This window comes from Alternaria arbusti (genome assembly GCF_024043155.1).
Source record: "Alternaria arbusti strain BMP 1465 chromosome Unknown scaffold_3, whole genome shotgun sequence".
NCBI classification, from domain to species: Eukaryota; Fungi; Ascomycota; class Dothideomycetes; order Pleosporales; family Pleosporaceae; genus Alternaria; species Alternaria arbusti.
The window spans coordinates 2,592,137-2,605,017 of record NW_026249943.1 but is presented as its reverse complement, the minus strand read 5'-3'; the positions used below and the strand labels follow the sequence as shown (position 1 = coordinate 2,605,017).

The 12,881-nt window shown below is 53.0% G+C and overlaps 3 protein-coding genes across 3 annotated transcripts; 2 read left to right on the top strand and 1 right to left on the bottom strand.

Annotated features, from left to right (window-relative positions):
* Positions 1-2,961: 2,961 nt before the first annotated feature.
* J4E86_003558 (uncharacterized protein) lies at positions 2,962-5,399 on the top strand (the record flags this gene model as incomplete). Its single annotated transcript, XM_051444111.1, has 5 exons — positions 2,962-2,987; positions 3,307-3,351; positions 3,404-4,183; positions 4,238-4,637; positions 4,722-5,399. 5 exons carry the CDS (start codon positions 2,962-2,964, stop codon positions 5,397-5,399), a joined length of 1,929 nt encoding a protein of 642 aa, XP_051305606.1.
* Positions 5,400-6,935: 1,536 nt separating this feature from the next.
* J4E86_003557 (uncharacterized protein) lies at positions 6,936-9,019 on the top strand (the record flags this gene model as incomplete). Its single annotated transcript, XM_051444110.1, has 10 exons — positions 6,936-7,115; positions 7,165-7,187; positions 7,279-7,360; positions 7,412-7,437; positions 7,490-7,554; positions 7,609-7,706; positions 7,760-7,870; positions 7,936-8,050; positions 8,098-8,647; positions 8,695-9,019. The coding sequence occupies 10 exons, from the start codon at positions 6,936-6,938 to the stop codon at positions 9,017-9,019; spliced, it is 1,575 nt and encodes a 524-aa protein (XP_051305605.1).
* Positions 9,020-9,707: 688 nt separating this feature from the next.
* J4E86_003556 (uncharacterized protein) lies at positions 9,708-11,581 on the bottom strand (the record flags this gene model as incomplete). The annotated part of the gene is made up of 6 exons (XM_051444109.1): positions 9,708-10,008; positions 10,065-10,486; positions 10,551-10,936; positions 10,993-11,267; positions 11,321-11,440; positions 11,487-11,581. The coding sequence occupies 6 exons, from the start codon at positions 11,579-11,581 to the stop codon at positions 9,708-9,710; spliced, it is 1,599 nt and encodes a 532-aa protein (XP_051305604.1).
* Between the last annotated feature and the right edge of the window lie 1,300 nt (positions 11,582-12,881).

The following is a 12,881-nucleotide window of genomic DNA, read 5'->3' as shown; positions in this document are numbered from 1 at the left end:
TTTCTCAAAACCCCATCGGCTGCCTTCCTTGGACGGAAGCTACCGACCCGCCAGGGGGCCGCGCAATCATAGATGATCAACGAGCGATCACAACTGTAGATCTTTTCACCTCTGTTTACTACTCAGCGTACGTACGGGCCTCGTCGAAACACAACTATGCAGCCGGAGGGGACAGCATCGAATCGATACTTGAGCAGACGTCGGGTGTCACATTCCATACCTTCCGCTCCACGCGACATGTGCAACGGCGCACAGGATATAAAAAGATCAAAACTCCGACTTGCAGACACAAATCGTACCGTAGAAGCATTTTGCGGGCCTCTGGTATGCACGTCCTGATCGACACGCTCAACAGATGCTACAGACCATTGAGATTGGTGCTCGCTCTTGCGGATACCGCAATGTACCCTGCCGTGTATCAGAAACATAGCACCGTTCTTGAGACGCCCGTCAAAAGCCTCGTAAGGCACCTATCCGGGCTTGCTATCCGGCAGCTGTCAGTTTCAGGTGGCGAGGGGCCGCGGCGCGGTCTAGACGAGCGGTTCGGCAGTTGGCAGTAAATTTCCACCCGCCTTGACCTGGTTTCTGGTCACCTCGGCTTCGCATTGCTCTTCATGCTGCATTTGACTGGCCGAGCCGCTGTCGACGCCAAGCTCGAAATCAACAGAAGGACAGACTAGCGATACATTGGCCTTGCCTGTGGGGCTTCCGCGACGGGCGCGGGCACGCGCTGCAACGTGGGGAACCACGTTTTTGCAAGCGGTGCCACGCCTGATGACGGGCGCCGCAAGGTCAGGGATGTTCTCCGGCGACGCGCGCAGAACAATTCTCGGAACACTGTCCTGAATGAGGTAGTGTTAACTCAACGCTTAGTGTACTTATCCAAGAAGATGTACGAAGAATCTTGTTCATAGTGACATCAGTGTGAGCATTACGTAGGTTCACGGTCTACCAACAAATCGGAAGCCACACGGCAATTGATGTGGCTGTGACTTACCGTGCACGGCGATTCCACCGCTCAACGTGCTGTGGCTGGGGAGGCCTGGCTACAGTCTCCGCGAATCCCACTAGGGCATGTCGGGACAGATCGCTAGTGAACCACCATGACGGTGTTCCCTATCTTCTTGGGGACCGAAAACTGATCCTTCGGCGCCTTTTTCGCCATCGTCTTTCAAAGTCCAGAGCGCTTCATCCGAGTAATCCTCGTGCTTGCAGATTCGAAATCCCGTGTGCTTTTGCCATGGCTGCAGGCGTTAGCGAAGTGCCTTTCTTCAATGCCGCATGCAGGTAGACCCCTGTATGAATCTCGCCGAAAAGGTATGCCTTGGACGTTTTGGGTGAAGCCATGTGGACCGTCTGGCATTTAGGCACGAACCGATCATCTTCTGGAACATGAGGCTTCATCAGAGCCGGACAAGCTGTCAGGTAAGACTAGCCATCCGGATCTACGTCCGAGCCTGCTAACGGAGCTGCCAGCCCGTGTAGAATTTGAACTAGAACACTCGCTTCGTCTCATTCTAGTCGAAGCAGCACCAACTGTATGCCGTGTGCGGAGCCATTGGGCAGTACTCACGAGACACAAAAACATAGGTTTGCACGACTTCTATCGGTCCACTCGTGGACGGGAGCCAAACCACATATCTGGGCATTCGTGGTACTATCAACCGGCAATAAACTTTGCTCCTCCCGTATACCGGTACGTCGAATGCACAGGAGGCCTCTGCTTCGTGGTGTTGTTGAACAAGGCTTGCTAAAGTCCCCTACTCTCCCAGGATACGGAGCTTTGTACAGGGTCCCCGAAGCTCCTTTCCATTTCAGCGCGTCGCCAAGTCGACACGTGCTTTAAACGAAGCACCTTCGCCAATCCCCTGTGTCGCTCAGAGCATCCATCCGAGATCGAAAGGTGGCGACCTGACAGGGTCCTTCTACCGCCTTACCACAAGGTTGCTAGACGAACTTCACTGCAACTGGGAATTGAGCTGATCATTGCAGCATTTTGACTAGCATACTAGCCCCATACGACGCCCCGAAATACCCAGTATTTCCTTCATCGGATCTTTGCCGAGATTTAACATCGTTCCCACGAATCTTGCCGTCTGCCGAAGCGTCTCTTGTCTCCTCACGGCCGTGAAAGTTCAATCATCACACACCACCTCGCAGTTCACCCTAACCAGTCTAGCCACTGACCCTAACCTAAAGCTGTGGCATCTCGGCCACTCAGCCGAGCGGCTGGCTGACAGCACTTACTCAGGCGACACAGACCCGACTATCGCGCTCCAGCCTTCTGTATGCCCGAGTCACTCAATCTGCCCAACCTACCGCTCGCTTGCACGGTTTCTCCACTTGGAGCGAAGACCTGTCACTTATCTTGTTCATCCACAAGTTTCCATCTTCCGCGTCTTGCATCACGCCAAGGCAGCATGAGGTGTTGACGGCTGGCTTCCATTGGTTCAACACGTCTACCTGGTCCCACAAGCTACTAATATCGTTGGCCCGTTCTGAGTAGCGCTGTGTTCGGCTTCTACCGAGACCACTTACTCTTTCTCCATAGCGACATCATCTCGACTAGAACTTGTTACCTACCAAGCGAATTTCGATACCCACACCCGGCCTGTCTTCGAGCGCTTGGGCTATCTCTCACGATGCGCAAATCTCCGCCAGGTTCCAGTGGGCAGTCGCCACGGACCATGATACCACCACCAAGTCCGTTCACGATGTCGCATCCGGTTGCTCGCACGACTACTCTGGCGGCGCCTACTGGCCCACAGCTTGGCTCCCGTTCACCTGGGTATTCTTCGAACTCTTATAGCCATTCCACTTCACCAAGTACGGCATCTGGAAGCCTGCCGGACCACAACCACGATGGCGCGAGCCTGATGATATCCCCTACTCAGATCTCGTCCGCGAACTTGAACGCGCAAAAACGCGCATACAGACAGAGACGTAAGGATCCCTCGTGCGATGCTTGTCGAGAACGCAAAGTCAAGGTGAGTAAAGAAAATAGAAGGTTCATACGTACATGAAAAGCAAGTGTTTTGGTGGCATTCCAGCAATGCCATCAGAGGCGGACAAGCGAGATTGGGGATGGATGATCAGGTACTGGCCACCTAGACGACCATCTTCCCTTTCAGTCGCGTCGAGCGCATGCGTATCCAGTTGCGCATGAGCTTTGCTGAGATTGACATGCTTCCATGAGCAATGTCAGGGCATTGAACTGGAGACCATGTGAGGATGTTACTGACCACTATTTTAGTGCGATGCAACCGAGACATCGGCTTGCTCAGAATGCTCGAGCCGTAACCACAGGTGTCAATTCACCAAGGAGACCAACCGGCGAATGTCATCCATCAAGTACGTGTTATGACTTAGCCCACTTGGACGAACATTTGCTTACGTTGCATAGACAGGTCCAGGATCTTCAGAGTCAGATTGCCGAGTTGACTCATGTCAACTCTCAGCTGCGCACCAAGGTCTCCGATGGTGAGCCTTTAGATCCCGAACGGACAGACACGAAGCGCAGGCTTTCTGAAGCTCAGATTGGCGCCATACCGGGACCACGTCCGATCACAATGCCAGCCTTGAACAACTTCGACCAGGTCCGCAGCAACATCCGAACACATGCCCAAGGCATATTTTCTACACCCCATCACGATCCAAAGGGCGCTGGATTGACAAATTGGCGGTCACCCGAGATACCAACACGCGCAGACTTTGCGTACCTCGCTCGCTCATACATGGAGACGATACACGAGTCGTATCCTGCTGTTCACTGGCCCACTTTTCAACGAGAAGTGGACGAAGTGTACACTTCGAAAACATTCGAGGGTTGCTCTCGTGAATGGGTCGGATTATTCTTTGCGGTATTGGCTTGTGGCGCTTTGCAAGCTGAACCGGCGCACACCAACTCTCCTACCTCAGTGTCAAAGGGCCAGGCAATGTATGAGACCGCGACTGCTGTTCTCCAGTCCTGGCCGCATGATGTCTCAGTTACATATGCCCAAGCAGCACTTCTGTTGAGCATCTACGCTACTGAGTGCAACTTGGGCCCTGCGGGCTCTATGTGGCTCGCCTCTGCCGCGAGAATGGCTCAGGAATTGCAAATATGCCCTGAAGTCGATGTCTGGCCTCTTGTCGACGGTGAGATCCGACGTAGGCTCTGGTGGTCCATCTACGTTCGCGATAGGTATGGAAGCTGTTTCTCGCCTCTTTTTGCCAACTGCAGCTGACTTTGAAATAGGATCATGTCGCTTGAGACAGGCAAGCCTATGATCATCAACGAAATCGACTGCGAAATATCTCTGCCATCCGCCGTGGACGACCGCTACATCCAACCGAACAGTTCCTTCCGCTCATTAGCGAAGCCAACTCACTATACTGGGTTCATGGCGAACATACACATCACACGCCTATATGCGCCACTGCGGCAAATTCTCAAATCAAGCGTAGTTCTCCCACAGAGCCTACAAAGCTTTGATGAAGAGCTTCGACTTAAGTTGCTGCTCCTTCCTGAAGCCTACCAGCCTGATTCCAATACACTGTTCGACATGTCGGCACTGCCTACAATCTTTTGCTTGTTGTCCGCTCGCTTTAGTGTGTACCGGCGCAATCTGACTCCAGTAGCCGGTCTCGCGGAGCGAGTGAGTGCTCTAAAGCGGTGCTTTTCTGTTTCTCAAGACACGGCAACGTATGTGTCAAGGGCCTTGCACAATCCTCCCAAACAGGATTCTGGAAAAACATGGGAAGAGCTAGTAGCTTCGATAGCGAGCAATGCCGTATGTTTGCACTTGTGGAGATGTATACTTGTGCTATGCTTCCGTGGCGAGTACAAGGCTGCACTCGTTTGCTTGCATCTCTCTAGGGCTATTGGCAATCGACGGAAGGTCAACACGGCGTGCGGAAAGCACGTGGTATTCTTCCTCGAAAGGATGTTCGACAGAGTGCGTACCGGGCGCGCAAGCAGTCATCAGCTCGAGCAGGATGAGGAGATGATCGCGTACGTCAGTGCGGACGCTCAAAGCAGCCTTGAGCATTCTTGGGTTTGGGCGGGTGATAATTTGATCTCTTCGAGCATGAAGCCAGACCCGACCCCCATCGCTACAAGATCGCCGAGCGGCGATGAACCGATGCGGGACGCACTACCATTGCGCACGTCATCTGGTTCACCGATGAACACTACAACTGAACCGGATGAGTGGAGCAAGGTTGAGCAAATGGTCAAGCAGCTGATGGATGAGCTCCTTCATCGATCCACGCAATCGCCTGCCTACTATCCTCCACCCCATAATCCTGTTAAGCGCGTGCAGTTGGCACCGGAAGCACCACCACCACCAAAGATGGCGCCAAACCCAAGTCCGACACCGTCAGGCACAAGTCGCATCAGCATTGCGAACATTATATGAAGCAAAAGGCTCCCTACAGACTATAGATAGCTCATCGCCGGCCTGTACGGATATTCGTTGAGACAAGCACTCCGGCCAGCATTCAACTGGAGTAGTCCTTTGGACTCGAATACCTGCATTGGGTACTACGACCACCGCATGTAAACTATTCGGAGCAACACATTCGCTAACTCCAAAGCGCTGTACATTCGTTGTGCACATTCAAACCCCCGGGTCGTCCTGCCGCCCGCAAATTGAAGCCGAAGCAAGTACACCTCCCGAGCCAGTTTTCGACATTTGCTCGAGCATAACAAGCATTGCTCTCTTGGCCAAGACGGGTTGACGCTGCTATGGTTCCACGCTTGCGCTTGTAATTCAGCTCTCATTCGGTGCGTACATGATTCGCTTCAGCAACCACGCATGGTCAGGGCGTTGAGATGTCTTGGCTATTTGATACCGATTGTCGCAATGCTCTGCGTATAAAGCGATACTCAAATATACTTCCATGCTTGCAGTCCAACGCTGCTTGCCTCCGTAATATATGTTGCACTGCAGTCCCCAATGCCGTGACAGTGCTCAATTGACTCAGCACTAGTGGAAATACTCACCTATTGGAATGCTTGGGAATCTCACTTGCGCACACCTAGGTTCGCGCCGCGACTTACCCGCAGCCTTGTCTTTCAGCGGCACATAAGAGCCATCCAATCAGTACCTAGCCATATACTCGGACGCTACCAGTGTTAAGGTTGGAAGCGAACCTGCGACCGAACTCTGCTGACACCGTGCCTGTTGTGCGACGACCTTGCTGCAATAACGTTCTCGTCAGCTACGCATAAACCGCCATGGCTTAGCTGATACCTACCACCAGCGCATATCTTCTCAGCCCCGAAGGTTGTGAAATGTCATTGCGGAGCAGAACCCGACACTCGCCCGGGCAGATCGTACCTGGCACTACCCCGCCGATAGTCCATCTCGAAAGGCGTTAGCTCGTCGCCGAAAGCAGGAAGGCATGTGTAGGGCGGTGTGAGGAAACAGGGCCACTAGCCAGACAAGCTTCACGGGCCAAATGCTTAGCGAACGGCCTGTACCCCGCTATGACATGTTGTCTCTCTCGAATGAGCACCTTGGGCGCGACATCGTGCGTCTGTTTACTTGAATTATTCCCAGCTCAAACGCCTCATGTAGAATAAATGGCTACGGAAATGCGCTAGGCCGTCTGGATGATGAATCGACATACGCGTCGTGTAGCGTCGGCCTGCAGCAGGTGGCCCCCAACGTATGTCGTATGCAAGTCGTGGTGGGGTAGCAGAGTGAGCTGGAACGCGGGCGGCGTGTTGATGCTGCATGATAGGCGCGTCAGGAGCTGGTGAGCGATATAAGCTGCTGATTCTGCGGCAGCTCCGGTTGTTCTTAGGCTGCCTTGTTTACTTCCTTGACGTGGCTTCCTGCTTCTCTTCTTCCTCCGTCTTTCCTCGCACCTGCACCTCGATCATAGAAGGCAGGCACTATTGTGTCTTCCAGAAGACCCCTCCACAAACACACCCTACGACCGCCAACATGGTGCATATCAACCGTGTAGCAACTCACAAGGAAGTCTCCGAGGAGCAGAGCCAGTTCGAGGCCATTGATGCCACCACTACCATCAATCTGACACCAGACGATGAAGCCGACGACTACACTGCTACCGTCTACGGTTCCAAATATGCTGCTGAAGATCTGCCGAGACACGAGATGCCGGTGAGTCCAGCCCTTTTGAGTAGCTATACCCGGAATTGACACGATCTAGGACCGAGAAATGCCTCCCCATGTGTACGTACTTTGCTACATGCACTATTGGCATCGAACACACCAGACTATGCGCCGCACCACAGCTGCGACAGCATCGCTGACCAGATGCTAGTGCATACCGCATGATCAAGGACGATCTCACGCTCGATGGCACCCCAACACTGAACTTGGCTTCATTCGTTACAACTTACATGGTAAGCTCTAATGATCATTTATCGGATAGACAAAGACTGACACATGAGCAGGAAGAAGAGGCCGAGAAGCTTATGGTGTATGTCGGACAAGCTCGTGTTTCGTAACCTCCCAATAACCCTTTACCTCAGCGACGCGTTCTCGAAGAACTTCATCGATTACGAAGAGTACCCCGTCAGCGCCGATATCCAAAACCGTTCGTACATACACTACAAAATGGGCTGAGGAATGTTTGCTGAATTGTGAACAGGATGTGTGTCGATGATCGCCAGGCTGTTCAATGCGCCGGCAGATCCAGAGGCGAACACAATCGGCACCTCTACCATTGGGTCTTCTGAAGCCATCATGGTCAGTGAATACAGTGGTATGAAGCTGGAAGCCTTTGAGCTGACACATCATAGTTGGGTGTACTGGCCCAGAAAAAGCTTTGGCAAAACAAGCGCAAGGCTGAGGGCAAGCCCTACGACAAGCCAAACATGATCATGAACTCGGCTGTACAGGTCTGCTGGGAGGTATGTAGCCTATTGTCGAGTCATTTCAGGCAAATAAGAAGGAGAAGCATACTGATTGTATGCAGAAAGCATGCCGATACTTTGATATCGAAGAGCGATATGTATACTGTACTACTGAGCGCTATGTGATGGACCCCAAGGAATGCATTGATCTCATCGATGAGAACACCATTGGAATTTGTACGTATTACAGCATCTATAAGAGGACAATGAGCTAATTCGAATAGGCGCAATCCTGGGAACGACCTACACTGGCGAATACGAAGATATCAAAGCCATCAACGACCTTCTCGTCGAGAAGGATATCGATGTTGATATTCACGTCGACGCCGCGTCCGGTGGGTTCGTCGCTCCGTTCGTCAACCCAGGTTTATTATGGGATTTCCGCCTACCAAAGGTCACCACCATCAACGTCTCTGGCCACAAGTACGGACTTGTCTACCCCGGTGTCGGCTGGGTTGTGTGGCGCGACCCCAAGTACCTTCCCCAGGAGCTCGTCTTTAACATCAACTACCTCGGTGCTGACCAGGCGTCTTTCACGCTGAACTTCTCGCGCGGAGCTTCGCAGATCATCGGACAGTACTACCAGCTCATTCGTCTTGGCAAGCGAGGATACAGGAAGATCATGCTGAACCTGACGCGTACGGCCGATTATCTCGCCGCGAACCTTGAGGCATTGGGCTTTATCATCATGAGTCAAAGGGGAGGCGCTGGACTTCCTCTCGTTGCTTGCCGCATTGATGAAGATCTTGGCAAGCAGTACGATGAGTTCGCCATGTAAGTGTGCACCCCATTTTTTCCGCAACTGCAACTAACGAGAGCAGTGCTCATCAACTACGCGAGCGCGGATGGGTCGTTCCCGCATACACAATGGCCCCTCACTCCGAGAAGATGAAGATGCTGCGTGTGGTTGTGCGCGAGGACTTCACCAAGTCTCGTTGTGACGCACTGCTTGCCGACTTCAAGCTTGCGCTGTCGACGCTGGACAAGCTCGACGCGAAGAAGATCGAGGAGCACAGGCAGCATGCATTCGAAATACGTCGTCGTTCGACCATTATCAGCCCCATCTTTAAGAAGAAGGCGACAGATCACTTCGACGAGGACCACAGTCTACAGGCAAAGACTGGAAAGACACATGCAGTCTGCTAAGCGTGAGCAATGCGCCGCTTATTTAGCTGTCGAGGTGAAGGAGTATATGGGTTTTATATACATAGACCCCACCAATGAAAAAGTCGCTATCATTGTTCTAAACAAACTGCGAATGTTGTGATGATCGGGCAGCATGAATTCCATCCATCAAACTTGCAGCATCCATACTACTTTAAAGAGTTCTGTTCACCAGCTGGGGCCACATGGACGTCTCACTAACCGTTCTTGAGTGACGCATAAATGCAGAAGATAAGGGTGGAACCAGAGCACATGCCGAACTGAATTGCAGTGGATAAGATACCGAGCAAAACGCTGCAGCGGGGATGAACGTGAAAGAGGAACGGAAGGCGGGCGGAAGTCGCGACGCGTCACGCTAGCCTAGTCGGGCACACGCGTCGCGGCGAATGATGTTCGGCGAAAAGGAGGGGGGAATCAGCACTGCAGACGGTAGGTCTGGTCGTATATTGTGTAACTGTTGTTAGCGTCCGAGATGTAAAGGTCGACAGACACTGTATCAGCAGGGTCGGATGTTATAATGAGCTGCACTCTACATCACTAAGAAATGGGACAATGGTGACAAAATGTGTACGTTGGTACCTTTGCGATTAAACAGTCCAGTGGCTGTTACTCTTCTTCATCATATCCAATGCTAGACATTTCCCATCGATCATTACCTCCTAAACACAGCCTAAGCCTTGGTCTCGGCGTTCTCAACCCTAACGGGGCTGTGCTCGAGACCCTTCTCGTTATCAACCTCGCCACGCTCAGCACGGCGAGTGTTGCTGTATTCGACCCTAGTCTTCCAAGCGGGAACTCCAGCCATGAACATCTCCTCAACATCCTCGAGCGTCTTTCCAGCCGTCTCGGGGAACAGGAAGAACGTGTGGATAGCCATGGCGAGGCAGAAGACACCGAAGATGATGTAGACGCGCCATTGGATGTTGACGAAAGCGGGTGGGACGAAGTAGGAGAGGGCGAAGTTGAAGATCCTGGAGCGGAGTTAGTACGTGATGATTTCAAGCATCATAAGCAGGTTTGTACATACCAGTTGGATGAGGTAGCGACGGCAACAGCCTTTCCACGAATGCGGAGAGGGAAGATCTCTGGTGGGTAGACCCAAGACGCGGGGCCCCAGGTTGGCGCGTAAGAAGCGACGAACAGGTATGTGCAAGCAATGACAGCCTTTGCAGGCGCGCCCGTAATCTCCCAGGATTGCTCGGCAATACCACCAAGACCGCCTTCAGGAGCTGGGTTGCCGTAGCTTGCCATGAGTCCAGCGTTGGCGAACATCCAGATCATCATAAGGACTGCGCCGATGACGAACATAGGACGGCGACCCCAGCGGTCCATGAAAAGAAGAGCAGGAACTGTCATCAAGACGTTGATGACGTACTGGATGGAACTGGCGACGAGATTGATGTTGCCGGTAAGACCTGCCATGCCGAAGACGTATGTGATGTAGTACATCTGCAGAGGTAGAGGTACGAAGTCAGTATATGTTGCACATGTAGTTGGTACAGTGGGAACTTACCATGACGTTCATGCCAGTCAGCTGAGACCAGACTTGAGTGAAGATACCAATGTGAACGCGGTTGATCATGTTGGGCTTGAAGAGCTCCATGAAGGAAACGTCAGCGTTCTGGCGTTCAAACTCGATCATCTGACGAATCTCATCAAGCTCAAGCTTTACGAAGGGACTGTTGGGGTCACCCTTGCCGTGAACCAGGGTAAGAACGGCCTGTGTCTCCTCCCATCTGTCGTGACGGGCGAGCCAGCGAGGAGATTCGGGTAGGAACAGAAGTCCAATACCAAGGATGACAGCAGGAATCATTTGCAGACCCCATGGAACACGGAAAGCCTTGGTGCCTTCCATGAAGCTGCAGCCGTAGGAGATGTAGTACATAATAAGAATTCCCCCTGAGAAGCGCTTATTAGCTTTTGTCTCACGCGCACTTTGTAGAGTGAGTACTTACAAGTGATGGCCCATTGCTGGGATCCTACAACACGACCGCGGCGGGAGGGAGGAGCGAGTTCAGAGACGTAGACAGGGACTTGAGCGGAGCAGATACCGACAGAGAGACCGTTGATGAAGCGACCGACGATGAGCATGCCGATGTTTTGAGCTGCGCAGGAGATGATGGAACCAATGATCCAGATGGCACATCCAATTTGAATAGCCCTGCGGCGACCGAGCTTATCCGTAAGGTAACCAGAGACGAGAGCACCGACGAAAGAGCCACCAGGCATGCTGTATCGAGTCAGTTGCTGAAGATGTAATACATGGTGTGAGAGCTGACTCACGCAGCAGTGATGCCTCCTTGGACATCGGCGGTAGGACCAGAGCAATCATCCTCGGGGCCTGTGAAAGGAGGACCCTTAGGTCCCTGGTTGAAGTAGCAGCGGTATTGTTGAGTTGGCAAACTGTGAATGTTAGCATCATCCACAGATAGCCATGGTGAGTACGTACATAGCGCTCATGGAACTGATATCGAAGCCGAACAGTCCACCGCCAATGACCGCAATGGCGGTGATGCCGTAGATGTTGCCGATCTGGTAACCCATGGTGATGTCTTGTCTTGCCAATCACCCTGCAATGGATGTATAAAAGAAACCCGGAGGTTGGCAGGCGTGGTTACGAGAGAACAAGCCTGGCGTTCGGGGTGCGAAAAGGGTTTATATGCCACGCTTCCCTCGGCTTGATACCATACGCGAGGTTGGGTCAGGGGAGCCAGGAACAACGTGGGAGCCCCGCAGCGGACCTTTCACGGTTCCAGGTAACGGTCATCCCTTCGTCGGTCGGAAAACACTCTGATGTGCTTCCTGGCTTGGTATAGTCTCCGAAGAACGACGCGTTGATTGGTGGGAGCATGATGTGGAACCTTGCAGCGGAGTGAAGAAATGACAAGCCTGACACGATCCGTCGGCTTAGTGCTTGTGTTTTGAGTCGCAATCTTGGGACAATTGATGCCGAGACAACGGGAACGGGTTGGCAACAAGGCGGATGAAGCTTCCTGCCTTCCATGGCGCCACCTGCCACGGAACTCGGAGCTGCGATCATCGATATGCTCGCCTTTCCTGGTTTGGCTGTACCACAAAGGACGCTGATGGTTGCATCCATCTCATCGACCCGGAGATGCGAGCCCTCCGCACTCCGCACAATGTCTCTCCATTTTTCCTCCAGACTCCAGACACCCACAATTTCGCACCCCAAGGGCACCCCATGAAGCAGAAATTTTCGTCCTTGGTGGGCCCTTTGCGATGTGCCATTCGCGCTCAGAGCACAGTATGAGGTTTCCACAGTTGACGTCACGCACCGCAATCAAGAACGGCATGCAGCCAGTCATCGCGCGAGACGCTGACGTTGGCCCGCTTTTCCTCGTGCAACCGTGCCGCCGCTAGCGTTGTCGTATCATGCGCCTCCCGTTGAGTGCAAAGCTTAAGCTCGCAGCCGAGTGCCGAGCAAGCCTGTAGCTGTCAAGCTTCAATAAGTCGTCTGAGAGGGCGTGGCATTTTGGGCCGTGGTAAGGCGTTCAGCTGACCCATCCTTTGGTATGCAATTGGCATGTCGGTCCACGCGCCGGCGCACTCCATTCACCACATCTATACGAGGTGAGGCTCTAGGTGGGGGCCGTGACCATCGCTACGGGGCGATGAGACCGATCACTGTTGCGGTCGTGTCTTTCGCTGCATGTGCCGATGACATAGGGTAGAACGTTGCACCGAAAAAGATGCGGCGCGGGTCCGCTGATGATTAAACAAGTCCCAGCGACGCAAGCGCTTCATCGCGTGGAATAGTGGAGTCGCCGGGCAGAGGATGGATGGGGAAAGGAGATGTTGGAGCGCGGAGAGGAAACTGGGTCGA